Here is a 27,223-nt window from a genome sequence, read left to right on the forward strand (position 1 = left end):
GTTTCGCTTCGGCAGACATGTCCTTTGGTCGTTGGGTTCTCCAACAGGTGGTGACCTCCCCTTCCCCGGGGTCTATTTTCCGCCCCCGGACTTAGCTTGGGTATGTCCCAGCTGTAGCCTCTCCCGCCGTATCTACAGGAAAAAGAGCGTTGGTCCTTACCTGAATGTTTCTTTTCTGTAGATGAGGCGGTATAGGCTACATCCCGCCCTAGTCATTATAGTTAGGCGAGGGGCGGTCAGGTGTTTGTTTGTTGTTGCCTGCATTATATATTCGCAGCTTTTCCATTAGAACTGGAGGAAACTGGGAGCCAATAGGGAAGGAAGGTTACTTTAAGAAAATTCCCTCAGTCTCTGGACCAATCAGGCTGTGACTAAACCCAGCTGTAGCCCCTCCCGCCTCATCTACAGAAAAGAAACGTTCAGGTAAGGACCACCGTTCTGACTCTGTATCTTTGGAGCGAATAGCAAATTGGAGCTGATTTACACCATATCCTCTGCTGGGCTGTGATGTTGACATAAAGGTTGGGACAGATTTGTTTTTCCTTTTTTTCCTTCCCCCCATTTAAGAGTAGAATATAATATACTGTATTGTATTCACATAATTTCCTGTCTGACTCTTTCCCTTTTTGGGCATGTCAATGGTTGCGGAAACAGTCCAAATACAAACTGTTTTTAGAAAGGCTCAACCGTCAATAAAAATGGAAATACAATTAGAGGGACTACAATAGGGCAATGCAGCTTCAAGAGGAGGAGAAGGGGGCGGGATTCAGTGGAAATTTCCACACTCTGCAGTAGTATTTGCGGTCACAGATAAGGAGGGGAAAGCAAACGGCAGAAAAGGCGGAAAGGGCATCACTATGGGGAAAGTCAGGCAGCGCCCGCGGGCCTGCTTTCAAACGCGGGGCCGTCTTTCCTATGAATTGGAGGAGTTGGAAATAAAGGGTCTCCCCCCCGCCCCCCCACCGCCGGCACAATTCGAGACCAGCCCGCCTGAGAAGCTCCTTTCCTCCCCACAGTCCTGGGAGGGGGGAAGAGTAGCACCGCCTGACGCGAGCAAAGGGGCGGGCCCGCCGGGTGCACGCAGCAGCCGAGCTCTTTTAAACACCCAGCCGCCTCCTGCTCGCTACAGCCGAGTGCCAGGGGACGCGTTCGATCCGTGGCCGCACCGCACTCCCCTTGTCTGGTGGGGCTGAGCTGCTCCTCTTCCTCCAAAGATGCCCCGTTATGAGTTGGCTTTGATTCTGAAAGCCATGCAGAGGGTGAGTGGGTGTGTGAACGTTGTGTGGTTGTGTGCCCTTTTCGGTGCCCTTGCCCTCTTTTCTCCCCCAGGTATCCCCCTTCCCCGTTTCAGACTCTGTGGGTTCCCCGGGCCGCTCAGCTTCCAAAAGCCCTCTGAGGCTTCGGCGCGCCCTGGGTTTCTTCCCGGCACCCCTGAACGTCCGACCTCTCGGGCGCAACGTGTGGCTCCGAAAGGACGGCCTTTTTCTCCCGCCATTGCTGGCTTTTCTTTCATTCTCGTTCGGCGAATCACTTCGGGAGAATTCGAGAACGTTTTTTCAATTCCGGCAATTGAACTCTTCCGATTCTCAAGCGCCTTCTCCCGCACCCCTTTCCCAAACGCTGAAAGAGCACATGTAGACTCGTCGCTTTTTTTTTTTTTTTTTACAAAACGCGATTAAAGGAACCGCTCTTAGTTGTTTAGGAAAACGTGCCAGGTTTAAACTATTTTCTTCTTCCCTGGGGTTTTTGCATGGGTTTCCCTTTAAACGCAAAAATCGCCCCGCTGCCCGTGTTCATTCTCAGCGGTGTTTCATCGACCCCGATCGCAGCTTTTTTGGACCGTTTCATTTTGGCACTTCTAGAAAGCTCCATGCTTGATAACGGCTTTCCTGATAGTTGTTAGTTGATCACCTTTTAAATGCTTCTCCCCGCATTGGAAGCTTTGGATTTCCAAGATATACAAAAACATGGATTTTATACATATAATAGAACATAAATTACTGGGATTGTTTTTTTTTAAATGACTCTAGGAGCTACTTGAAGGGTAGCATTGAAAGATTGCTTCATTTCTTACCAAGAAGTTTACATGATGTTCAAAATACAGATCAAAATAGATAGAATCGAGTGAGAGCCCATAACTCAAGTAGAGAGGGCCTATTTTTCACATTGTGGGGTTGAGATTCATGCAGAAATTCTGGGGAAGTTTCCTAAAGCACGTACTTGTTTCCCAGTACTGATGAGTCTGTCTCCATATTAAAACAGATTCTGAAATTGGCAAATACTGAAGAGCATGACATAGTTTTGAAAAAGGAAATAGATAATGATGCTCTTTTTAAATGTATTTATTTGGGTAAACTGGTAATGGATGCTTTAATTAGAAAGTTTAGTTTTTTCATCAATATAGAAGACTGCAGCTCACAGTATTTCCTTGCACTGTAGCTCTACATGCAGCATGCACAAAGTCCCACTGAGGTTTGTGAAGTTAACTCAAAGGAGGTGTGTATATGTTTACAACCTTAAAATATTTTTGCACAGGGAAGTCTTTGCTTAGTAAAACTTCATTCTACATATGGGCGGTATTATATATTCTACACATATTATGTTTTGAATACGCCTAGTCAGATTTGAGTTTTGTGTTTCTGATGTTTGAGACCTGGGTTTGCAGATTTTGGAGTATTGTCATACATTTTGTTGCTCCCATAAAATGCAAGATAAATTAGCTGTTTCAGGATATACAAGTTTTTGGACCATCTCAGATGTAAAGTACATTTTAAAAATATTTTAGAAAGCATAGAGACAGATTCTGTTGAAGTGGAACCAAGCATTTCATGAAGCAGCATGTAGACATTTCTGAATTAATGTCAAAGGATTAGGATCTTGTAGCTGAAGAGTTCACAATCTGCAAAAAAAAATCCTCAACCCTGCCATAATGTCATATCAGACATTTAAATCAGACTGTCAGCTGATCTAAAGAAATAAAGATTGCCTTCTTAAAGGAAACATGTGCCTAAGAAATAATCGATCATTTTGAGTTCCACGTTTAGATAAAAAACTTCCAAATCATTACTATGTAGATATAAGAATATAAATAATTTAGTGTGGCCTTTTAATAAACGAATATAAAGAATTGCTTTAATTTGGTCTACATTTAGAATTTTCAATCTAACAGAAATACATGTACTTTATGAACTTGCCCAGAAGAGGGCAAGAGAGCTAAACTTTTTTCTGATTAAAATACAGGTTTTTTTCCATTCATGGGAAAGTGGTTCACTGATTTCACTTCTCTGTAAATAAAAACTGCACATTTAAAATTGACTCTACAAGTAATATATGTTATTTCAAATTACTCAGAGAATTTTATATTATTTTACTACATACCAGATACAATTTTACTCAGTACATGTTTGAAGCTATTGGTTTTTCTGCTTTTGGTAGAAAGTATTTAGATATATAACTTACCTATTGGGAAATAGCAAAGTTTATTGTAATATACTGCTTTCCCCCAGTATATAAAGGAATAGAACAAGAATGATGAAAAGCATAGTGCACTGAACAGTTAATTCATCCAACATTATGAGTTTTTATATCATTTCTTCATTTGGAATTTTTCCCAGTTCCGTGTCTTAGAACTAAGAACTTTCATTTATGAACTGATTAATGTTTATAGCCAAAATTGTATTTTTTAAAAATTGAGTTTTTTCTTAGATGTATTTATGGAGGCTAGAACATGGTCATATTTAGAGACTGCTACTACTTATTGGTTGCTTCTTCAAATTCTTTTGTTGGTTGATTGGCTTGAAAAATGGACATTGACTTTACAGTATGCCTTAAAAACCGACTTTATGAAATGTAGTTAGTTATACATGCTTTTGTAAGACATTGTTACAGATAGATAGTCCTTGACTGATGACCATAACTAAGCCCATAATGTCTTTTGCTAAGTAAGGCAGTTGCTAAGTGAGATTTGCTCCATTTTATGACCTTTTTGCCACAATTGTTAAGTGAATGATGTGATCATTAAGCAAATCCTACATCCCCTATTGAACTTACTTTTTGGAAGCCAGCTGGAGAGGTTACAAATGGTGATCACATGGCACTAGGATAATGCAACTATCATAAATACATGCCAGATGCCCAACTTTTGATCATGTGACCGTGGGATTGCTGCAACGATCATAAATGTGAAAACCATACATTGCTTTTTTCAGTGCTGTTGTATCTTTGATTAGTCACTAAATGATTGATTGTTAAGTAAAGGATTATCTGTACCAGCAGAATGATGGGGCTATTATGTAATTGGCAAGTTTCATCATTGCAAGACTGTTTCAAGAATTTAGGGTCCACACTATGTAGGACTAGCATCAGGTTATATATGTAATTAAGTTTATTAAATTGTGTTCAGAGCAACAAATAAACATTGGAGAATGAATTGCAGTAAATTACAGCAGTACTTCTACATGTATCTCCAATTGTTCAATTATACTATTGTATGAATATGGATTTAAAGATAAAGCTTTTTTATCATTTTTATTTGGGATGTAATTACTTTTTATATAGGCTGGCAGATGTAGACGTTCAATAGACCAATGCCAGTTTAAGTTGGAGCTAATTTATTTAGTTGACATTAAGGAGTGGATAACTGCTGGCAGGATCAAATAAAGTAAATGGCATGTGACATGTGACCCGCAGTGGTGGGTTCAGCACCCTGGCGCAGCCGGTACACTGTGCAGGGGGCCAGGTGTCCTAGATGGGTGTGTGCGTACATGCGCACACCACTGCCTTGCGACACCCATCTGCCTGGTGGAGGTCACACAGGCACAATGGGCCGGTCGCGATATTAAACGTTCATAGAACGCAGGTGGTCCAAACAAGCCATCGTACCGGTACGGTTGCTGCTTCTCCCAGAACCCACTGGTATGTGGACAAGGATACTTCTGCATTAAGAGTGATTGATCTGTTAAGAATGATACTTCTGTTTAGTTTAATGTTCCCTGCTGACAGTAGGACTGTATGAAATTTCTTGGTATGCATGAACTTTGATTAAAAGGTGCATGAAAGTAATCTGTAGTACTGATAATTGATCATTTTTGCTGAAAAAAAGATCTCTTCACTTGAAAACACATCTTCTCTAGCCCAAGTAGAAGGTGAACCGTTGATCTGTGGTAAAGTACCAGTGAATTCAGCTTCAGGGAAGCCAGATCATTTTTTAAACCTGCAATTTACAAAGAATCTTTTTCGGGAAGATATTTTTATGATGGAGATTCTACGAGGAGGATCAAATTAGTTTGTGGTAGCAAAAAACAGGAGTTTAGTAGTACCTTTTCTGATTAATGTTTTTAAAGGTTAGCAAAATGCTACCACAGTTTGGAAAAAGTGCTACCAGATTCCTTCTGATCTCCCCCCCCCCCCCAAACAATGGGATGGTCATAGAAAAAAAGCACCTCAGAACTGCTTTAAACCTATGTTTAAACCTATGTTTGTGCTTGCCAAAGCTGTACTCCATTGCTGACAAAGGGCAAAAATATAAAGAAATGTGAAATAAGTTGGGCATCTTCTGAAATTCACTGAATCATTGTTCTAGGGGGCTTCTGTCACTTTTTAATATTTGAAAAGAAAATTTCCTAGCTAAACCTGGGGATAATTTGCAAATCTTTCCCCCTCTCCCCAATCTATTCAGAAGTAAATAAGGCAATCATTTATACATGTGGACCACAGGATACCTTGCTTATAACAGGCAAGCAATTGTAAGAGCCTGAATTTCGTGACTTAATTTACATATTAAAAACAAATAAGTTATAGAAAAACAAGTTATAGAAGTTATAGTTACAGAAGCCCCTTTGGATAGGCAGCAACTTTAAAGATCATAAGTACATGAACCTTCTAATTTCCTTTGATATTTGTAATACACAAAAATGGTAAAAGCTGAGAATTTTCTCTATATTAATAGATTAGGGAACTGGAGTTGATTCATATATTAGGCATCCATAACTGCATCTAAAAATATGTTTTCACTTTATTATGCGCACAAATGTTCTCGCTTCCCTTTGGCTATGGGAACCAATATTAAAGACCAGTTTTATACAGACATTTATTTTATTTATTACTTGTGCCTTAAATAGAAAAAAATAGCCCCTTGACTTGCGATTACAATTGAACGCAAAATTTCTGTTGCTAAGCGAGACAGTTAAGTGAGTTTTGCCTCATTTTATGATCTTACCAAGTTGTTAAGTGAATTGTTGCAGTTGTTTAGTAACACGATAGCTAAGTGAATCCGACTTCCCCATTGGCTTTGCTTGTAAGGTGGTCACATGAGCCCAGAACACTGCAACCATCATAAATATGAGTCAGTTGCCAAGTATTTACATTTTGATCATGTGATTATGGGGATGCTGCAATGATCATAAGTGTGTTATAAGTGTTATTAAACTGTTAAAATATTTTTTAGTGCCTTTGTAACTTTGAATGGTCATGAAATGAACTGTTGTAAGTTGAGGACTACCTGTGATTTGTTATTTGGTTATGTATTATCTTATTTTGTATGGATGTTCAGGGATTGGAATATTGTAACTTATTTGCAGGTACATAAGCTTTAGTTCTGCCAGAATTGTAGTGGGTGGAGTGGTTAAATACTTTCTAGGTGTTCCATACTGTATACTAGGTTACCAATGCATCCCATTGGATTATCTTGTAAATTGTTTTTGCTGTTCATTAATTTAGAATGACTACTGCCCCTTTGTGATAGGCAAATTAAATAATATTTAGGATATCTGATTTAAGCCTTACCCAAACTCTTCATTGTTTTTCTCTCTCTCTAGAGATGTACAAAATGGTCCATGCAAGGTAAACTGGATTTGTATAATTCACATCTAAACAAGGAGGCATGTTCCATACAGAAGTGTTTTGGGCAGATGGTGTAAGAAAATGTCAAGAACATTAGGGCAAAGTGGTAGCTAAAGGCAGATAAGGAAAGGAAGGCACCGGGTAGATTCAGAAAATGTGTGGGTGATTGGATGTGCCATTCCTGAAGCCAGAGATTTTGGTTGTAGTTATGACAGATAATGAAAAGAAGATGAAGCAGATGGTTTTGTGGCTGCAACAAATGTCTATACAATTGTATTTTGGCAATTTCATGAGATTTCGTGTGGCATTTTTTAATAGAAAGGATATTATGATGTGCTCTGTTATATTGTTGCCTTAGTTACCAGAAAACTAGTTCTGTAAAGAGGTAGAATCTAGAGTTTCATTTCCTTGCCAAAATGTATAATACAGGGGTGTCAAACTCAAGACCCATGGCCCGGATCTGGCCCATGAGGTGCTTAGATTGGGCCTGCAGGGCTGCCCTACAAAAAGCAAAAGACCAGCCGGCATTGCCTCTGCCAGCAAAAATAGAGCTTGCAAGAGCCGTGGGTGGACCTCCTGAGCTCCGTTTTTGATGGCAGAGGGTTGCAGAAGCCATTGCAGCCGAAAACTGAGCTCAGGAGCTCATTTTCGCTGGCAGAGTGCTCAGCCTGCCAAAGGTACTTCCAACACGAGTGATGTCAAGGTGGCCACACCCATCCTGGCCATAACTACCCTGGCCCCCCAAGGTCAAACACAACACTGATGTGGCTCTCAATGAAATCGAGTTTGACACCCTTGGTGTAACAGGTCCCTGAATCATTTGAATGTTTTCTTAATATATAACTTGAAGAGTATATAACATCTAAATTTATATCAGCAGATATGTGGATGAAAAATAACTGGTAGCATTAAAATGATGAAATTTGTTTTTTTGGAGCTCTTCATTTTAATCTTTTTCTCTTAATTCCTGCTTTTTCTAAGTTATTTCATTTTCAGTGGTTTTGAAAAATAATCAGATATTGTTACATTATCTGTTCCATTTTATAAGATGGTCAACTTGATTAAATTTATTGAATTCTATCTGTATTACATCCAGAGCATTCCCTTAATCTACTAATCTAGTCATTGTAATCATTGAGGAGCTGTTTTAGTTTGTAGTTGTAAAAAAAATCTGGGATGTGGTAATACATTTCCTAACCAATAACTTTTAGTGAAAGGCTTACACTTTTATGAATTGCAATTTTTTACTTCATTATGTGCTACCAGGAGCCTTCTAATCTAGTCAATTATTTTTAAAAAGCCATAAAATCTGACATAGCCTGTGTTTGACAAACTCATGCAGGTTTCAGATAATTATTTTGTTACTTTCTAAGTGCTTGCAAACAGACTGCTTTATGATATTTCTATGATTTGTTTAGTTACTAAAGTCAAGGTGATTTGTCTAGTTTTTTCCCTTTCTGAAAGATCAGAACAGTGTTAAACAGCTCTTTTCCATTCTGTTCGTCTGATGCTTTCCCTACACGAAAGTTCTCAAAGATTACAGTTAATGGTTTTGAGATAATATTATCTAGTACCTTAACAGCCAAGGATGTAATCCATCTGGCCCAGTGGCTTGAATTCATTCAAAGTAACTACTGTTCCTCTCACCACTTATATGCCTGTTTTAACCTTCACTTCTCACCTTCTGATAGTTGGACCTCTTTTTCCTTCTGTGAAACTACAGATGCAAAGTAGGAGTTAAGGAGTTCGGCCTTTTCCCTGTTGCCTTCTTTTCCAACCAATGGAATGTCTGTTTCCTTAATCTTCTCATACTTCATCCAAAGAAATATTTTTGGTTATTTTTGCTTTCCATGCAAGCCTCCTCTCATCGAGACCTTTAGTCTTTCTAATCCCATTCTTAAAGAGATTTGGACTATTTTCTAATATTCTGCTTTTGTTATATGGCCCCTCTTCTCATTTAAAAAAAATTGTCCATTTTGTTTCTCAGTTTATCAAAGAGTTCTTGCCAACTATACCAATAATATTACCTGTCTCTTGTTTTTTTTTTCTAGTATTGTTTTAATTTGCTCCCTGATTAATCTTATTTTTCAGAATTTCCTAATGCTGCTGAACTATTTTCCCTTTAGCATTTCCATCCATGAAATCCTTCCCACATTTTTTCTTAGTTTATTGCAGTCACCTCTTGAAACATAGAACACTAATCTGATTACCTTTAATTCTCCCTGCCTTCAGTATGGTGAATTCTAGGATGATATGATAATTATTTCCCAAGGTTTCCACAACTTCCACTTCCTCAACCATTTCTTCATGGAGGAAATGTACAACTTCAGTAAAAAATAACCTCCTGAACTCATTACTTTCCTAGAAGTCCTCCATCTTGTCAGAATTTAGCTTTGGTCAACTAGAGGTCACCTGCACTTAGACATTATCATTAGACTTTTTTTGAAAAAGAAAAATCCATATTGAATATAGAACATGAATATATAAAGCATGTTCATCTTCAAGCTTTGAAGAAATTATATGAAAAAAATGTGTATGTACACAGCTACCATAGGAAAAGGGAACTGCGTACAATGAAGATCAGTTTGGAGAAGCAAATGAATAGGAAAAGGAACATACAATTATAATTTCCCACATGATTAAACTTTTGCAATTAAGTTTACAACATTATTGATACAATATAACACAGAAACATCAAGTTTGATAAATCATGTTTGGAGATAATTGTGATTCTGAAAGAATTAAATGGTGCAATATATATAAATCCAGAATAGACTTCTTCTGTGATACTGATTTACCATCATTTTGAATAACAATTTTTTTTGTGTAATTAAGTTAATGCTTAGTAGTAATGCAAATTTGGTAGTTTATTTAGAAAAAGCATGCACTTTCTTTTTCTTTACTAATATATCTTGTTTACAGTCTTTGAAAGTTATATGTTAAATTGTGTAAAATTCAACATTGCATTTCAAAGGGAGAAAAAGCTATGTTCAACTACTTGTTATGACAGAATTCAAATTTTTCTGGTGCATAGTAAAGCCTTCTCTAATTCAATCTTTATCTTTTGTTTTTGCTGCCTTGCAGGGTTGGTACAGTAGGCCTCACTAAACTTAGCTGCAACTAAGAATTTATCCTACATCAACAAAGTTAATGATGATACTCTTGTGGATCGGAGAATAAAAGAGCACACTAAGTATTTAAGAAGCGGAAAAAAACACATTTTATCTTCTCAGATTTATACTGCATTCACTGCTATCAAGACAGCAAACCAAAGGACAGATTTTTGATCCACAGTGTGTGTAAAACTAAACTGATTTATCTTGCTAAGGCTCGGGGTTTATGACCTGGACACCAACATTTGGAAGTTACTTGTTTTACAAAAATGAGGGCGGCTTTGCAACCAGTAGACATTGCCATTGTGGCGCTCTATTTTGTGCTTGTTTTGTGCATAGGCTTTTTTGCCATGTGGAAATCCAATCGAAGCACTGTAAGTGGGTACTTCCTTGCAGGGCGATCTATGACATGGGTTGCAATTGGTGCTTCTTTGTTTGTAAGCAACATCGGAAGTGAACACTTCATAGGGCTTGCAGGATCAGGAGCAGCAAGCGGATTTGCCGTGGGGGCATGGGAATTCAATGCCTTAATGCTTTTGCAACTTTTGGGATGGATTTTTGTTCCGGTCTACATACATTCTGCAATATACACCATGCCTGGGTACTTATCCAAACGCTTTGGAGGGCACAGGATTCAAGTATATTTTGCTGTTTTGTCTCTAATTCTCTATATCTTCACCAAACTCTCAGTAGATTTGTATTCGGGAGCATTGTTCATTCAAGAGTCATTGGGCTGGAATATTTATTTATCAGTGACACTTTTGATTGGAATGACTGCATTGCTGACAGTGACTGGAGGTCTTGTGGCAGTTATCTACACAGACGCAGTTCAAGCTTTGCTTATGATTATTGGTGCCTTCACACTTATGATCATAAGTATTAGAGAAGTGGGTGGCTTTGAAGAGCTTAAACGAAAATACATGTTGGCCATACCAAATGTTACATCAATTTTATTGACACATAATCTTTCCAGTACTAATTATTGCCATGTTGACCCAAAACCGGACGCACTGAAAATGTTACGTGAGCCAACTGATGAAGATATTCCTTGGCCTGGTTTCATTTTGGGACAGACTCCAGCTTCTGTATGGTACTGGTGTGCAGACCAAGTAATTGTCCAGAGAGTGTTAGCAGCAAAAAATATTGCTCATGCTAAAGCAGCCACTCTGATGGCAGGTTTTTTAAAACTCTTACCTATGTTCCTTATAGTTATTCCAGGTATGATATCACGGGTATTGTTTGCAGATGATATTGCATGCATCAATCCAGAACATTGTATGAAAGTTTGTGGAAGCAGAGCTGGATGCTCTAACATTGCCTATCCGCGTCTGGTAATGAATCTTGTTCCTGTTGGTCTGAGGGGCCTTATGATGGCTGTAATGATAGCTGCTCTAATGAGTGATTTAGATTCTATCTTTAACAGTGCCAGTACCATCTTTACACTTGATATATATAAGCTCATAAGGAAGACTGCATCATCCAGAGAACTGATGATTGTTGGAAGAATTTTTGTCGCTTTCATGGTTGTAACAAGCATTGCTTGGGTCCCAATAATAGTGGAAATGCAAGGAGGACAAATGTATCTATATATACAAGAGGTAGCAGATTATTTGACTCCTCCAGTGGCTGCTATATTTCTTTTAGGTGTATTCTGGAAGCGCTGTAATGAACAAGGGGCCTTCTTTGGTGGGATGATTGGATTTGCTTTAGGAGCTACACGGTTGATTCTGGCATTTATCTATCGTGTCCCTGAATGTAACCAGCCAGACACTAGACCATTTTTCATCAAGAATATCCATTATATGTATGTTGCTACTGGACTGTTTTGGATCACTGGAATTGTGGCTATAATAGTCAGCTTTTTGACCCCACCACCTTCAACAGAACAAATTCGTACAACTACATTTTGGTCTACAAAAAACAGAACTGTAAAAGAAAGCACATTAACAGGCAGTCCATATGAAGCACAAGAAAAGAATGTGTTAAAGTATGGTGTAGTGGTATCTTCAAATGGGAAGTCTGAAGATAATGTTAAAAATGAACAGCCTGAAAATGTCAATCTTCTAATTACTTCCAGAGATGACAGCAATCCAGTGATTTCGTTGAACTCTGAAGTTGAAACACCAGTTGATTGTTACTCTAATGGGCAGGCAGCGCTTATGGATAACAAGAAGAGTGAAGAGGAGATTGGGAGTAATGACAAAGATTGGAAGTTTATAGATTGGTTCTGTGGCCTTAAAAGCAAAAATGTGAATGAAAGAGCCACCCAAGATAAGAGGGAAGAAGAGACTATCTGTCTACAAATGCTGGAAGAGACTCCAAAAGTTAAATTATTACTTAATTGTGGATTATTTTGCGTGTGTTTTCTTGGAATATTCATGTTTGTTTATTTTTCTTTGTGAACAGTTTTTTAAGAGTGTGGCCTGACATTCAAAACACACAACTAGTCCTTGGAGAAATATATAATTATGTGTGTTCTGTGTCATATCTCAGGCTTCCTTTACATTATTGTTCTTAACCAGTTTGAAAATCATTACAAAACCTATAGTTTAGTGTTTTTATTTCAGTGCAGAATGGGGATTTTATTCAATACCAAAAGTTGAATTTCAATACATCAAAGTAAGAAATTAGTTTATTAAAATAATCATTTGCAAATGGTCAAGGTGAAACTAGTGTTAATGTTGGTACTAACACTTCAAATATTGGTAAATTACACATATACAATTATGAGTCATCTTAATAATTTCTGATTATTTTCCTTTTACCCAGTACTCAAAACATTGTTTTTGACTAGGTTCCCAACAAATATCTAAGTATTAAAACTGAATTACACAACTCTTGATAATTCATATCATCTAAAATTATGCACCACTAAATACAATACTTCCCTTTCTCCATTCACTAGATGAAGTATTTATCAATAATAGCAGTAAGTTTGAAGAAAAATTCAAATTACACAGAAAGAATGGTCCAGTTTACATCTCCCTAGTTGATACTCTGACATTGATTTAGGTCTCCATTGCAAATTATGCTATTTGGTATTATAGTTCAAATTACCTGGAGACAAAATGGCAGTCTAAATGGTGGTAAGAGGGAAAAAAACACCTCAGTATTTTCAGTTAAAAATACTTTTTTGTTAAGTTGGGATGTTTTCATAAAATTAAATTTACACATTAACATTGTAAGATTATAGTGATTCCTCCAACCTCTTGCAGAATGAAAAGCAAAAAAAACCTCTAACATCCTCTGTGAAATCTTTTTCACGGTGTAAAAAAAAGCCACTGTGAAATAAGCAATTTTGTACCAAAGACTTTTTTTTAACTCACCCTTTTCCAGGGTTGGACTTTAGTGACAACCCCCCCCCCCAAATCTTTCCAGCAGTTTAGATGAGGGCTTATGTTCTTCTTCTCAGCCACCATATCAACCTTCCCTCCAGTGTTCCAATCGTCTCCCCATGCATAAGCCAAACAAGCCCTGGGTTTTAGTTTGCGCTCAAATAATGGAAAGTCAGCATTTCCATGCATGGAAGAATCTCCTGTTCTGAGGCTGTAGTTTTAGCAAAGGCAGAAAAATGAATCTTACCTGCTCCCTATGTTGTGCCAGTTTTTAATACCCAGTTTGAAATGCATGAGGAGTAATAGATGCACTCTCCATTACAGCTCTGGCCTTCACAGCATCTGGAGGATGACTGAAATGGCAGGGCCAATGGAAGCAGGGACTGGCAGACACATAAACTTACGACTTTTGACAATCGTATCATTCCTAACTGGCTAGAGGGAATTTGTCCTTTGTTTAGAATTGAGCTCACCTCTGCAGTTTTGCAACAAAATGCATTCTTGCACTTAAAAGTGGTAAAGTTGTGCCCCATCAGATGCTTTGTACTTCTCTTGCTCCCTGGTCTTTGGTCATGCTATCTGCAATGATGGAAATTGAAATATTCCAACATTGGAGGACCATGGGTTCTGACTAATTGGGACTGCAGAACTGAAGTATCTTATACAAAAACACATGTCTTTTCTTTTTTATCTGTACCTTAGAACAGATTGAGATTGCAATGACTATTGTAACAGCAATAGTAGGTAGGTATGATAACCAAAAATTGACTTGACTCATTGGCAATATCATATTGAGTCATTTTGCTTTAGAATTTTTCTTACAAGATTGGTGAAAAAATGTCATTTATTACTGAATAATAAATGAATTATTATGGCATTAAGTGACATTTATTACTGAATGATGGAATTAATATGAAAAATCTAGAGACATTAAATAGTGGTTTCAATCTTGATTACATGAAATAATTTTAAAAGCAGTGTATGTATTTTGTAAATACTGTAGCAATGTTATGTTTTTGTTGTCTTCTACCATGAATTGAGCTTCTTTGTGTACAGGACCAAAAAGCCTTTTCAAGGCATGTGTAATAAATGCTTCATTGATGCTTTAAAAAAGTGCTTTAGAGCAGGTAGTGGGATATTTTGGTGCTTCACAAACTCAAATGCATATTTTCCTGGGCTACAGCTGCTTTATAAGCCCAGAAAAAAGTACAGCTTCTTTAAGGAGGTATTGACTGATGTGGCATGTATGCTCATGCTGGCTCCAACGTTCCTTTTTGGCTTCAGATCTGAAGTAGTGCACATCTTTTGCCTTCCTTGACTAGAGACACCAGATGATGCTAGTGATGAAAGGTGGATTTCTCCTGAGGTAAGGTAGCATTTCTCTTTCTAGTACTTTCAGTATGTTGAATGAGTTGCTAGCATTGACATGCAGATTGGCTAGCTCAGGGATCTATTTCCCTTCCTTTCCCTCGAAATGCCTTGAATAGCCTTACAGACACATTAAAATAGCCGTGTCCAATACTCTCACTGTCTTAATTTCAAGTAACTTAGTGTGTGTGTGGTATTCTGAATACATATGACAGAGTTCATTCTGAGTCTATTTGAAATTGGACCAATTAACCAGCAAGGGAAACGTTGCCACATTTTAAAAATGTATCAACTCTGTTTGGGAATTCCAGTAACATTCCCTTTTCTACTTTATATAGTTTAGACTCGGGATAGTGAATCTGTGGCACGCGGAGATATTTGTAAAGGCACGTGAGGCGCCCTATCAGCTGGCCAGCGCGCATGTGTACACTGGCCAGCTCAGCTGACTTCAGCCTTTTTTTGAGGCCATTTTTCACCCTCCCCAGGCTCCAGAGGCTTTATGGGAGCCTGGGGAGGGCGAAAATAGCCTCCACCCCCCCCCCCGAGGCCCTCCGGAGGCTTCAGGAGGTTCCCTAAAGCCTCAGGAGCACAAAAAACTGGCCCTACGGGCAAATCGGAAGTTCGGGTTTGCTCTTCAGCTGTTTTTGCACTCTGGAGGCTTCAAGGAAGCTCCTGAAGCCTCTGGGGGGGGGCTGTTTTTGCCCTCCCCAAGCTCCTATAAAGCCTCTGGAGCATGGGGAGGGCGAAGAAAGCATGCAAAAAATGGGAGCGCTGGTCATGCATGCATGCGCACTGGGGTTGCACATTGCATTATGGGTGTGGCACGCCTGTGCTTGACCCCCCCCTGCACTACCCCCCTTTTGGCACGCAAGCCGAAAAAGGTTCACCATCACTGGTTTAGACTGTATAAATACTATTAATAAGTTTAGTTTTTTTTGTTATGGGCTTTTGTTTGATTGACAAAATGGAGATCCTGAATAATGCTTCTCTGCCTTTTGACTAAGATCCAGTGTAGTACAGGCAATCCTTAATCATAATTGATGGCACGGTTACAGTCATAAGTCACACTGATCAATTAACCAGATTATCATATAACTGACCTGATTTTACAACATTTCCTGCCGTAGTTATTAAACAAATTACAATGGTCATTAAGCACATCTGCCACTCTTAAGCAAATGACGCGGTCATTAAATGAACCCATTATCTACAACTGGCATTTTTGCTGAAAAACACAAGTAAACCTTGGTGTCTGGCAAAATACATAAATTGCAGTTGTGACCATAAAGAGCCATAAATGCATGATTGTAAGTTGAGGACTATCTGTATCATGTCAACATGTCAGGTGCAGAAAATGAGTCTAGAATAGACCATGCCATTTATGGTAATAATAGTTTCCAAATCACTTTGGAATTAACAGTGAGCAAAAAGCTATTTGAATACAATGCACAATTATTGGAATACAGTATGTAGTGAATGCTATTGTGCTTATTTATTGAAATCTCTTAAACTTGAATTAGGGAACCAGTTTGCAGACATTTTTAAAAAATGGTTATATGGGACATATGGATATCGTAATCAAATGGGTAAAAGCCAGTTTTTCCATTTTAAAACATTTTTTGGGGTGGTGGTGGTGGTGTTACAGTGCAATAATCTTTCTAAAGGTACAATCAATGATTTTTACCCTCCCTTCCACCTGTAAAATCAGTGCTCACTGGTACTACTTGATGGTTAACTCCTGAGCTGCTGCAGTGATAGAACAGGATTTTGGGGCTATATGTAGCTACAGTATAGGTTGTTTATAGGTTGCTTACCTTTGGTTAAATTGTTAAGTGAGCAGTCAGGTCACAATTTAATACTTTTTTTTGTTAATTAGGGTTGATTGAAGTAGACTGCAGTCCTTCCAAGTTCCTACTTAACATAGAAATATGGTATCCTCTTGTTTATGAGGGTTTGCTAAGGAGTATGACATTTTGGAGCACTTTTATTGGTTGCCATGGTCTAAGATGGTTGTCTATACTGGGCTGCATAATGTTCTAGAATGTGACAACCCTGTTTTTGTTATTTGTTTGTAATAGAGGAAGATCTAAGTGTTAACTTCAATTTTAATTATTTTATAAGTATAAGAATCTTATTTTAACTGAACTTTCTATATTCCTTTATTCTTACTACTGAACATTTCTTTTATATAATTCTTCAAATTAAGAAAGTAAGTGTGTAATAGCTTGTTATAGTGCCTTTTAGTAGCAAAGTATAACCTTGTCAGGTTGCCACATCTCATTGTGATGAAAACGTTTATTTTTTGCTGACTTCACATTTCTATCTATGCCATAAAGGAGCACATATATTTTTCTAAGTAGAACAGTAAGTCTAGTCTTGAAGAACTAATTAATAGTAAATCATAGCCTACATTCATTGTTAATGGCCGTTCAGTATTTATTTTTACATTAACAGAAGGCATAGTATATACAACAATCTCTCAAAAATTATGTTCTATGTACCTCTAGGTTATATAGCTCTTTTTTATGTAACTATATGTATAATATGAAGGGAGATTGTCCCCAAATAAAATCACACTAGCTCTTGCAATTTAACTGTAACAAGCTCTGTTAGTATATCTGCAAATTAGGGATATGTATAATTTTAATAAAGATGAACAATCCTAAGCTTTTAATACCACTGCAAAATCAATTCTAATAAATAACACTGAATAGGATTCCAACTTGGATGACCATTTTGACTGTCCTAGAAATTCTTTTACATTCCATGAATAAGTGTCTATTGGTCTTCTAATTAGCAATGTAGACTCTCTAATTAATGATCCTTCTATTTTACAGTTTAGTGTACAATTTCTGGTAGTATTCAAACAAAAATGCAAATTTCCCATGGATCAGCCTTACTTCTTAACACCTAAGCAATTGTCCAGTGTGTGTAATAGTTTATATTTGCCTTCCTCAGTCACAGCTGCTGTCTAATCCTGGAATTCTGGTAACTGTTGTCTAGAACATCTGGAGAAGCTTTATCTATGGAAAGGTGTATGAGGGATTTATTTTTGTGCTATATTCAGGGAAACCATAGCTTCTATTCTGGAAAATATTTTATTCTCTTTTTTTTGCCAAAGTCGTCCTACCATCCCATTTCGCTGCTATACAAATACAAAAGAAGATGGTAAGCTGACTGCTTACTTTTCTTTCTATCATTTTAATCTAGTATTTTAGTGTCCTTGCACATCAGAAATCCTTTCAAATGAATATTTTCCTAAATGGAAAAAAGAAGGGTGTGGGCTATAGGCTGTCAAGTTCTATATCTATAAGGAAAATTAGAAAACAATTGTCAGAAAACAATGATTTATTAGCACACCTTTATTTTAAATTCTTAACCTAAGGTAAATTATTATGTGTTATAGGAGTTGTCTACAAGAGAGACCCCCCTCCCAAAAAAACCCTGCATACTGAATTCAGAAATTTAGTTTTTTAAGGAAAACTTTAAATTATGTATTTGAAATTAGAAACTTAATTGTTTGGTATATTATGTATTCTGTGCCTTTAATGTTTTGAAAATAAAGATAGTGTCATTACCGTATGTATGATGTTATGAATTAAAGGTGAGTAAAGTACTTAAACCTTTTCAAAAAAGTGTATAATTCAGTGGTGTTTAAATGTATTTTTGTTAGAATAGTTGAAATGTAAGTACATTTAATAAGAGTCCTTATTTCATTGAGTTTTTAAAATCTTGCTTACAAAATAACACTCATTGGTATGCGCGCATGCGCGCGCGCGCACACACACACACACACACACACACACACACACACACACACAAAATTGTTCTGATTTTGTGTAAAATGTTCCATAGTGCTCTAATGACCCTGCTTTTCTGTAAGATTCTTCATGGGCAAAGTCAGGTACTGAGCAATGATGGCATACGACAGTATAAGTGTTTATGAACACATGCTTTTAAATAAGGTGGATATAAAAATAGTTGCTGTGCAAAAAAAACCTAGTAGTCTTCTTCAAGAAGAAAGCAAGTTCTTTTATTAAGTAAATAGCTTTTTCTTCATCCTTTTAAGTTTTAAATACAATGTCAGTGTGATGCTAATTTTTCTTTCACCTTTGGATATATAAATATACTTTAAAAAAAAGTTTGCTACCTTGTTTTTGTTGTTGTATTTGCTGCAGTGTGTAAATTAGAAGTCAATAGTTTTTAAAAAGATTTCACAGAGCAAAAAAAAAATAGTAATGTGCAACATGTAAAGTGTTTAAACTTTAGGGGAAAAAGAACCAACTAAGCATAAATACGTATAAAGGTACTTCTAGATGTCTTAAATAAAAAATCTTAAATGCCCATGATTTGTCCATAAAGGACATGTTATTCAATGAAGTAGAATTATTACAGTAGGAATATAGATCTAGAAATGTTAAAGAAATGAATATTTCTTGATGGAACATTACTATGATTTGTCATGGAATGAATGGCTTAAGTATAGAACTTTGTCAATATGATATTGAAAAAAACTGTTTTGGAGAACTTTGTTCTTATTGCTAGTTGTATGTATATTGCTTGTTGTATACTGTATCTGTATTTTTGCCTCCTGAATTAGTCTTCAACATGGAACTCTTATTAGAGTATCTGTATAATTAAAACTGTATTTCTTGCAGTTTATATTTTTTGAATATAAGTATAATCTTTATTGTCATTGTACTTAAATACAACAAAATTGTTTATATAAAATTTAGTCTTGTCCAAGTTACTGTGTGGAAATGTTTAAAACTTCTGTACAAAGTTTAAATAAAAAGTACAAAAATGCAAGTATTTCTGAAATGATCTTAGAAGTTTATGAAATAAACTCAGTTGGTGATTATTCTTGAGCGTCTGCTGTGTCTGAAATTTTTATTCAATTTTGTCAAGAGATTATTTATGATATTCCAATTTAGACAGTGGAAATTAACAGAAAAAGGGTGTTGGTTCTTACCTGAGGCGCCTCTTCTCATAGGTTGGAGGCAGCATCTAGGCTGGGTTAACCTTCATCCACTCATCGCGAGGACCAAGTCTGGTAAAGTTATTAAGCCTCGCCCCTGTTGCTGAGCAACCCAGCTTTTTGACGAAAAACTCCAGACCCAGTGCGTCATCCGTCTCAGTCGTTATGTACATATAACCCGGCCATCAACATGAATATTCCTGCTGAGTTTTCTAATGTAGAGGTCGGTCACATAAGTGAATCACATAAACAGCATAATCAATTAAGGACAGAACCAGTTCTGTGCAGGGAGGGGCTGGATGCTGCTCCACCCTATGAGAAGAGGCGTCTCAGGTAAGAACCAGCACCCTTTCTCCATAGTGGTGGAGGCAGCATCCAGGCTGGGACATACCACAGCTGTACCTGTCCCAGGGAGGGTCTAATACCGGTTCGGTGAAGTCTCAGCCCTAACCACTGACTGTAGCACCCTGTGGCCAAAGGCCACATCTGCAGATGCAAAGGAGTCCAGTTTGTAGTTCTTGGTAAAGGCCAACAGAGTGGCCGAAGTCGTGACCCTGCAAATTTCCTGCAAGGAGGCCTGAGCAGCCCAGGCCGCTGAGGTGGCCGCACTCGTGTAGAATGCGCGGTAATCCTACCTGGCACCTGTGAGGATTGGGACTGGTACGCCAATGAAATGCAGGCTCTCAACCACCTGCCTATGGTAGGAGAGGTAACTATTGCCTAAGGAAGCCGGTTGGAAGGACACAAAGAGAGTCTCAGATTTTTGAAATTCAGATGTGTATTTCAAATAAATCTTGAGAGCCCTTCTTACGTCCAAAGTGTGCCACTTGTATTTCAATGGGTGAACCGGACAGGGACAGAAATTTGGCAAAATGAGCTCCTGAGCTCGATGGAAACAGGAACACACCTTGGGAACGAAGAAGGGTTCAGTCGTAAGACCACATGGTCTTGATGGAAAACACATGTCCTCCCTGGCTGAAAGTGCCTGCAATTCTGAAATCCTCCGAACGGAAATAATGGCCACCAGGAAAGAGACCTTTAAGGTCAGGAAGCTGAGAGGAACATCCCTCAGAGGTTCAAATGGAGCCCTAGTCAAAGCTTTGAGAACCTTAGGTAAAGCCCAGTGCCTCCCTGCACTGCAGGAGGCTTGAGATTGGACGTCCTCTTAAGGCAACGGTGCACCATAGGCAGTTGAGACAATGAAGGAGAACCCTCACATGTCAAAACAGATGAGATAGCTGCCACCTGTCTCCGGATGGTGTTGTGGGCTAACCCTTTATCCAAACCAACCTACAGAAACTCAAGGATGTGAGGGATTGTGGCCTTAGTAGGTTCTAATGTCTTACCAGAACATCAGGAGCAAAAAGATCTCCAGGTGGCATCATATATTCTGTCAGTGGATGGTCGCCTAGCGGCCTGAATCGTCTTTATGACTCTGGAGGAGAAATTGTCCCCCCTTAGGACGCTCTGCTCAAGCGCCAGGCGGTCAACTGTAACCATTGAGGGTTTGGGTGTTCCAGTAACCCCTAGCTGAGGGAGATCCTGTCCCGAGGGATCCTCCAGGGTCTGTCCACCGAGAGTGTCCGCAGGTCGGCAAACCAAGTCCTGCGTGGCCAGGGGGGGGGGGCGACCAACATGACCTCGGCCTTCTCCGCAATGATCTTCTGGATTACTCTGGGAAGAAGAGGCAATGGGGGAAAGGCGTATAGAAAGCCAAGTGGCCAGCTGCATTGCAAGGCGTCCACCTCTGACTGTTGTGCTGGGAACCAAGAGAAAAACCATGGGAGCTGGGTGTTGTTGGGGGTGGCGAATAGATTGATCACCGGCATGCCAAATCTGTCCACAATGTCCTGGAAAATCAAGGGGTGCAGGTGCCGTTCAGCATTGTCCAGAACCTCGCAGCTGAGCCAATCTGCCTGCACATTTGCCACCCCCGAAATATGCTCTGCCGTGAGAGAGAGCAAGTTCATCTTGGCCCAAAGTCCCAACTTCATGGCTTCGTTCATGATTTGGTACTCTCCTGGTGGTTTATGTGCGCATTGGCAAACACATTGTTCGATAACACAAGCACATGTTTGCTTGCCACCAATGGAAGGAAGTGGTGGAGAGCCAGGTGAACCGCCCTCAACTCCAGCCAATTGATATTGTGGGTGCGGTCCACGTGATCCCATTGGCCTTGTGCTACCTGGGCCTGAAGATGGGCCCCCCAGCTAAAAAGACTGGCATCTGTTGTGACAATCAAAGAGTCCTGGTTCTTGAAAAGTCGGCCCTTGGTGATGGCCTAAGATGTCCACCACCTGAGGGAACGGGAGACCCCCGCCGGGATGCGCACCTTGGTCAAGAAACAGCTTAAGAGTCTCCTCTGAAAAGGCAAGAGGAACCATTGGAGGTCTTTTGAATGCAAATGCGCCCATGGAACAATCCCAATGGCTGACACCATGGTCCCCAGCAATTTAGAGAGGGAAGCCAAGGAACACCTGCATACCCTGGATGCCTGAACTGCAAAGGCCCAGAGAGAGTCCCGTCGATCATGGGACACGAAAACCCTGCATTTGGCTGTGTCGATCAATGCCCCCAAATGCACCAACCTGGTGGATGGATGGAAGTGGCTCTTGGGTACGTTGATCGAGAACCCATGATCCTGAAGGGCCTGAATGGTGGTTGCCAGGTCCCTTCGTGCCTGCTGAGGTGACAATGATTGAATAAGAATGTCATCAAGGTAGGCCTGTATTCTAATAGGCACCTCTCGTAATGCCATGACCAAGGCCGCTAGCACCTTCATAAATACCCGAGGTGTTTAGGACAGTCCAAAGGGAAGGGCAGTGTATTGGAAATGCTGCCCCAGATAAGAAAAACAGAGAAACTGTCTAAGGAGGGACAAAACCGGAATATGGAGGTAGGCCTCCATTAAGTCAATTGAAGTTAAAAAATCACCATATCTGATGGAACCCAAAATGGTATGCAAAGAATGCATCTTGAAACGTTTATAACAAATGAACTTGTTTAATTTTTTAAGATCAAGGATGGCTAGCTAGCCCCCCGAGGCCTTAGGAATGACAAAGAGAATTGAATAAAACTCCAGCCCGCATTTGTCCGCCAGTACCAGTTGTATTGCCTGTATGTCGAGGAGATGTTGGACCGCCTCCTGCATGAGATGTCTGTGAGCTGGGTTGGATGAGACTGGCAGGTCCTGAAGAGCCATGGGGAGTTGGAGATGAACTCAAGGGCAAGCCCTTCTATAACAGTTGATCTAATCCAAATGTTGGAGGTGGTTGTGTCCCACACATCAGCCAAGAGGGCTAACCTACCCCCAATTGGATAACTGGCCCCCGAGGGGCTAGGTTTTGCAGTAATAATGTACCCCCTCCCCGAAAGGGACGCCTTGAGGACTTTCCCCGCTGATAGCGGTCAGGTTGGGCTCTCTGCCTGGAAGAGTAACCTCCTTGCTGCCTATATCCCTGGTTCCCATAGTCCGTCTCCCAAAAGGAAGAACCATAGTCCTGGTTCCAAAAGGATGAACCAAAGTCTTGCCCTCGAAAGGAAGAAGGCCTGGGATAAGGAGTCTGACAATTGAAGCCCTTCTTAGGTGCAGTAGGAGGACCTTCCTCTTCTCCTTATTCTCCCCCAGATAGGGATCCAAGACATCCCCAAAGAGAGAATTGCCTTTGAATGGGGCAGAAGCCAATTGCCACTTGTGGCACACATCAACCTGCCACTGCCGAAGCCACAGGAGCCTGCGGGACGCCACCAAGGAAGCCATGGCCCTAGCTGCAAATCTGGCAGATGACAGGGTGGCATCCAAAGCAAATTGCACAGCTGCCACTAGCTTTGTGATGTCCTGGTGTGCGCGTATATCCACGATGGGAATACCCCGTTGCAAGTCCTGAAGCCAAAGAAGATAGGGTCGGGTGAAAAAGGAGGCCGTGGTAGAGGCCCCGACCGCCCAAGCAGCTGCCTGGTGTCCTCTTTGCAATGTGAGGTCTGCCTTCTTTTCTTCTGGCTTCAGGACGTCCTCTGGAGCCCCTGGCATATGGGCTGGCATATAAAGAGTGATTACTGGAGCATCTATAGTAGGGATAGACAGAAACTGCACCAATTCATTAGCAATATTGAAAAACTTTTTATCTGAGGCGGAGGGGCTTGGCCCAGATGGGAGCCGCACATTGACGCTGAATTAAATCCACAAATATCTTTGGCATTGGCACTGTTTCAGCTGGGAGAATACAAGGATGCAAGCCTTCAGCGCAAACAGTTGCTGGTCGAGGGGTGGAAGTCGCTTGCTGGGACCCAGTTTTTGAGGCACACTTTGGCTTTGTATAGCAAGGATTGGGAAGAGGCCTGAGAAGGCTTTTTGCTCCATATCCCTGCCCTCATCCTCGGATAGCTCAGCCTTCTTGAGCTTGCCCTCCTCTGATTCAGAGGAATCATCCTGGTCCTCCTGATCAGATATCGCCTGCCCTGCAGGGGGCGCCACTGGGGTAGAAGCCGGCGGTGTTGGTACAGGGGCAGTAGCCTATCTTTGTGCCAGGGCATCCCGTTGTTGCAACCGTGCTGTGATGCCCTGTGATATGACACTGGCAATAATGCCTTGGAAGTTAGGCAAATACATAGGATGTGCCTGGCCCAGAATTGCTGCGGTGGAGGTGGATGGGAGCGTATCCATTCTCTGGACAGCTGGGGGAAGCAGGTCATCCCTAACAGGCAGAGGGGCCTGAGGCTCTTGAGCAGGCCCCTAGATATTTGAGACATCAATTGGGAAGATGGGATTAAGAGCAGCCTCCCTATTCTGCCTGCCTCCGGGGGAAAGCAGCAATGATAATTGGCCTTGAGCTGGAGGTGGCTGATCAGATGGCTGGGTGGAAGAACCCTTTTTACTGGCTGCTCTCTTATAAATACGTTCTAGCGCTTTGTCCTTTTGCTTTTCATAGCGCGAACTGGGCTTAGATGACTTCTTTGATTTTTTTTTTGCTTTAACTGCGGTTTGCAGTTTTGCTAGCCTTGCTCGATTCCCTGCCTTCAGCTGTGAAGGGCTGGGGGGAGGAATGAGGCACTGAGGCCCCTTCAGGTGACTGAATTACTTGTTCCTCATCAGACAACTCTGGCGCCATTGTGTAAGTTTCAGCATTAAGAGCAGCCGCCATGCTCACCACTGACAGAGACTGACAGGAGCCTCTCAAAATGGTGATTTGCACTCTTTTTAAATCGCCACGGAGCCCACGCTAAAAACAATAAGATCAATATCAATGCTGTTCATGCAGTCACTTTAGCAGCGCTCCAATCGGAATTTTTGTGATCTTCCCTTTAACTTTCCCTCTGGGTCGCTCCGTGGCAACGTGTATTTTGATTGTAGTATAGTCACGGAGCTGTCGCGGTTCGTCGCTCAACTGTAGGACAGAAGCAGTGGAGCGTGTTCTCCAGTGCGCTGCTTGGAGAGTCCAAGCGTGGGTTAACACAGTCTATCTGCCCTAGGACTGAGTGAGTTTTTTCTCTTGGCCATACCTGCCTCCATTATTCAGTTTAAAAAACTCAGTCCGCCGGTTTGGACTGTTCTGGGGAGCGCTCCAGTCCTAGAGCAGATAACTGGACTCCCCACGTTAACTATATAGTCTAAATTGGTTGAATTTTAGTTGAGATTAAGTTTTGCTTCAGTTTTTTCTTTCAGGTGTTCTATGAGGATCGGAAGATCGACTAACAGATAGTTTATTTGCTGAGTGGGCTCCGGGCCGTTTCTTCACGCACTGGTCGCACATGGGCAGGAACAAGAGGTCGCTTGTCCGGCGTGGGCCAGCGAGCGAGGGGACGGTGGGAGGCTTCCCGACTGTTGCTGATCTCCACCAGGCCGTCGTGAGCTTGCGCGGTGAGCTTGGGCGCTCTGGTGAGGGCAGCGGTGTTCCTCTCGCCCGGGAGAGGCCGCGGCCATTTTTGTAGTTAGTGCATTTTCGCTTGCAGCTGCACGCACATGGGCCACCATTTTGGTTGAGCCTTGTGGACAGAGAGAGCAGTTGCGCACTGTCGGAGCGAGGAGAGGATCTTGTTAAGCCACTCAGCTGCAGACCACCGCCAGGAACGCGGGCCTTGTCCGGGGCGCCAGCCAGGCCTGCCTTCCTTTTTCTTCACCGCTCGAAGTCTCCGAGGGAGGCAGGAGGAGGGAATCCGGCCCTTGGGCAGCCCTCTCCTCCCTGTTTGGTCTGCGGACACACCTTTGCCAACTAGCTGGTTGCCCGGCACCCAGCTGTTGCAGGGATAGTTCCGGTCTGCATAGAACATCATGGCAGATGACGGCAAGGAGGCAAAGGAGGCGCAGGCAGGGCCCTCCGCTAAACGCAGCAAGCTAGGGCCTCAAACCAAGGGAAGTAAAGGAGGGAAGGGCGCCTGTAGGAAGGCCTCCCCGGGGACCTCTGGGACTGGTGACAAGGCCAGGGAGGGTTCCTGACCAGCAGGACCTGTTGAGGTTAATGCCCCACAACCGCAAGGGTCTCTGGTGTCTGTAGGCCACGAGGTGGGCTCGCCCACGTGGCATGGGGAAATGCAGGACTCCCACTCCTTCCAGGGCAGCAGGTCCCCTTCCCTGATGGGCGAAGGATCTGAGGGTGATTCCCCAAAGGCATCCTGGGGTTACCCCGATTCCCCCAGCTCCTCTATCAGGGAGGAGCTGGGGCCCTTCCAAGGTATCCTTCCTGCTGAGGAGAGATCCAGCTCAGAGAGGCATAGGGGCGGGCCTGGTCCAGCTAGGCCTCGACCTAGGGAGGACAAAGGCTCCGCCTTGTCTGCGAAGATGAGGGAGGTCATCTCCATTGCAATATCCCAAGGGATTGCTGAAGGCATTAAGCACAGAGAGGTGGGGGCATCTGGGACCCCCAGGTCTAAGCAGGCCTCGAGTTCCGCTCAGGCTCAGGCTCTGGCTTCTCTGGGCACTTTGGTTGCCATGGAGGAGTTAGTCTGGGAGGATGAGGAGGAGGCTGGAAGTTTTGAATTGTCAAAGGATGAGGATTTGCCTCCCGACAAGCCAGCCTTTACTGGATTGTTCAAACCAACATTATTTAAGTCTATATTGCACAAGGCCAAGGCGGCTACCGAGTTAGGTTCTACCCCTAAGGTTACGGCTGCTGCATCCTCCTCTACCAAGGATCCCAAGAAGGGTTTGTTCAAGGAGACTGTTCCCACTCAGGAGCTAATTGCAGTTCCAGATCTGTTTTTGGACATGGTCCAGAGTCAGCGGCTTCAACCTGGAACCTTGACCAATCCTAGCGGAGGGGATAAATCCCTTTATTCCATGGAGAGTAAGATAGAGGATGTGCCGAAACTGCCCGAGGTGGATGCGCTGGTGGTTTCCTTAAGATCGACCTCGAACCTGCCGGCTGACCTCCTGGAAGGTCTAAAGGCGGAGGATAAGCATTCTGAGAAGGCCTGTCATAAGACGCACCAGGTGGCTGCCTGGGCTATCAGGGCATCCACCTCGGCCTCTTTCTTCATCAGGGCGTCCCTTCTTTGGCTCAGGCAGCTGAGGGTTAGGCCTCCCGCCGGGGGATCCTGGTGGAAGCATGACCTCAGTAAGATCATTACGGCTGTGGAATACTCGGCGGATGCCT

At 41.4% G+C, this 27,223-nt stretch overlaps 2 protein-coding genes across 2 annotated transcripts in view; both read left to right on the plus strand.

Moving 5' to 3' along the window:
* The first annotated feature begins 1,118 nt into the window (after positions 1-1,118).
* Positions 1,119-27,223, plus strand: part of MRPS6 (mitochondrial ribosomal protein S6) — a 37,808-nt gene continuing 11,703 nt past the window's right edge. Inside the window, exon 1 of the mRNA XM_014068223.2 lies at positions 1,119-1,259. Coding sequence (XP_013923698.1) covers positions 1,215-1,259 — 45 coding nt within the window. The 5' untranslated portion in view covers positions 1,119-1,214. The remainder of the gene's footprint in view (positions 1,260-27,223) is intronic.
* SLC5A3 (solute carrier family 5 member 3) lies at positions 1,140-19,519 on the plus strand. Its single transcript, XM_087721629.1, has 2 exons — positions 1,140-1,259; positions 9,925-19,519. The coding sequence occupies exon 2, from the start codon at positions 10,223-10,225 to the stop codon at positions 12,353-12,355; it is 2,133 nt and encodes a 710-aa protein (XP_087577755.1). The 5' UTR covers positions 1,140-1,259; positions 9,925-10,222; the 3' UTR covers positions 12,356-19,519.

This window comes from Thamnophis sirtalis, unplaced genomic scaffold (assembly GCF_051295495.1).
Source record: "Thamnophis sirtalis isolate CommonGarterSnake01/CBP01778 unplaced genomic scaffold, rThaSir2_p1.2 scaffold_8, whole genome shotgun sequence".
Classification (NCBI taxonomy): domain Eukaryota; kingdom Metazoa; phylum Chordata; class Lepidosauria; order Squamata; family Natricidae; genus Thamnophis; species Thamnophis sirtalis.

Excerpts from the sequence above, each read along its gene's own strand:
- SLC5A3 (XM_087721629.1), top strand. The coding sequence starts at position 10,223 with ATGAGGGCGGCTTTGCAACCAGTAGACATTGCCATTGTGGCGCTCTAT.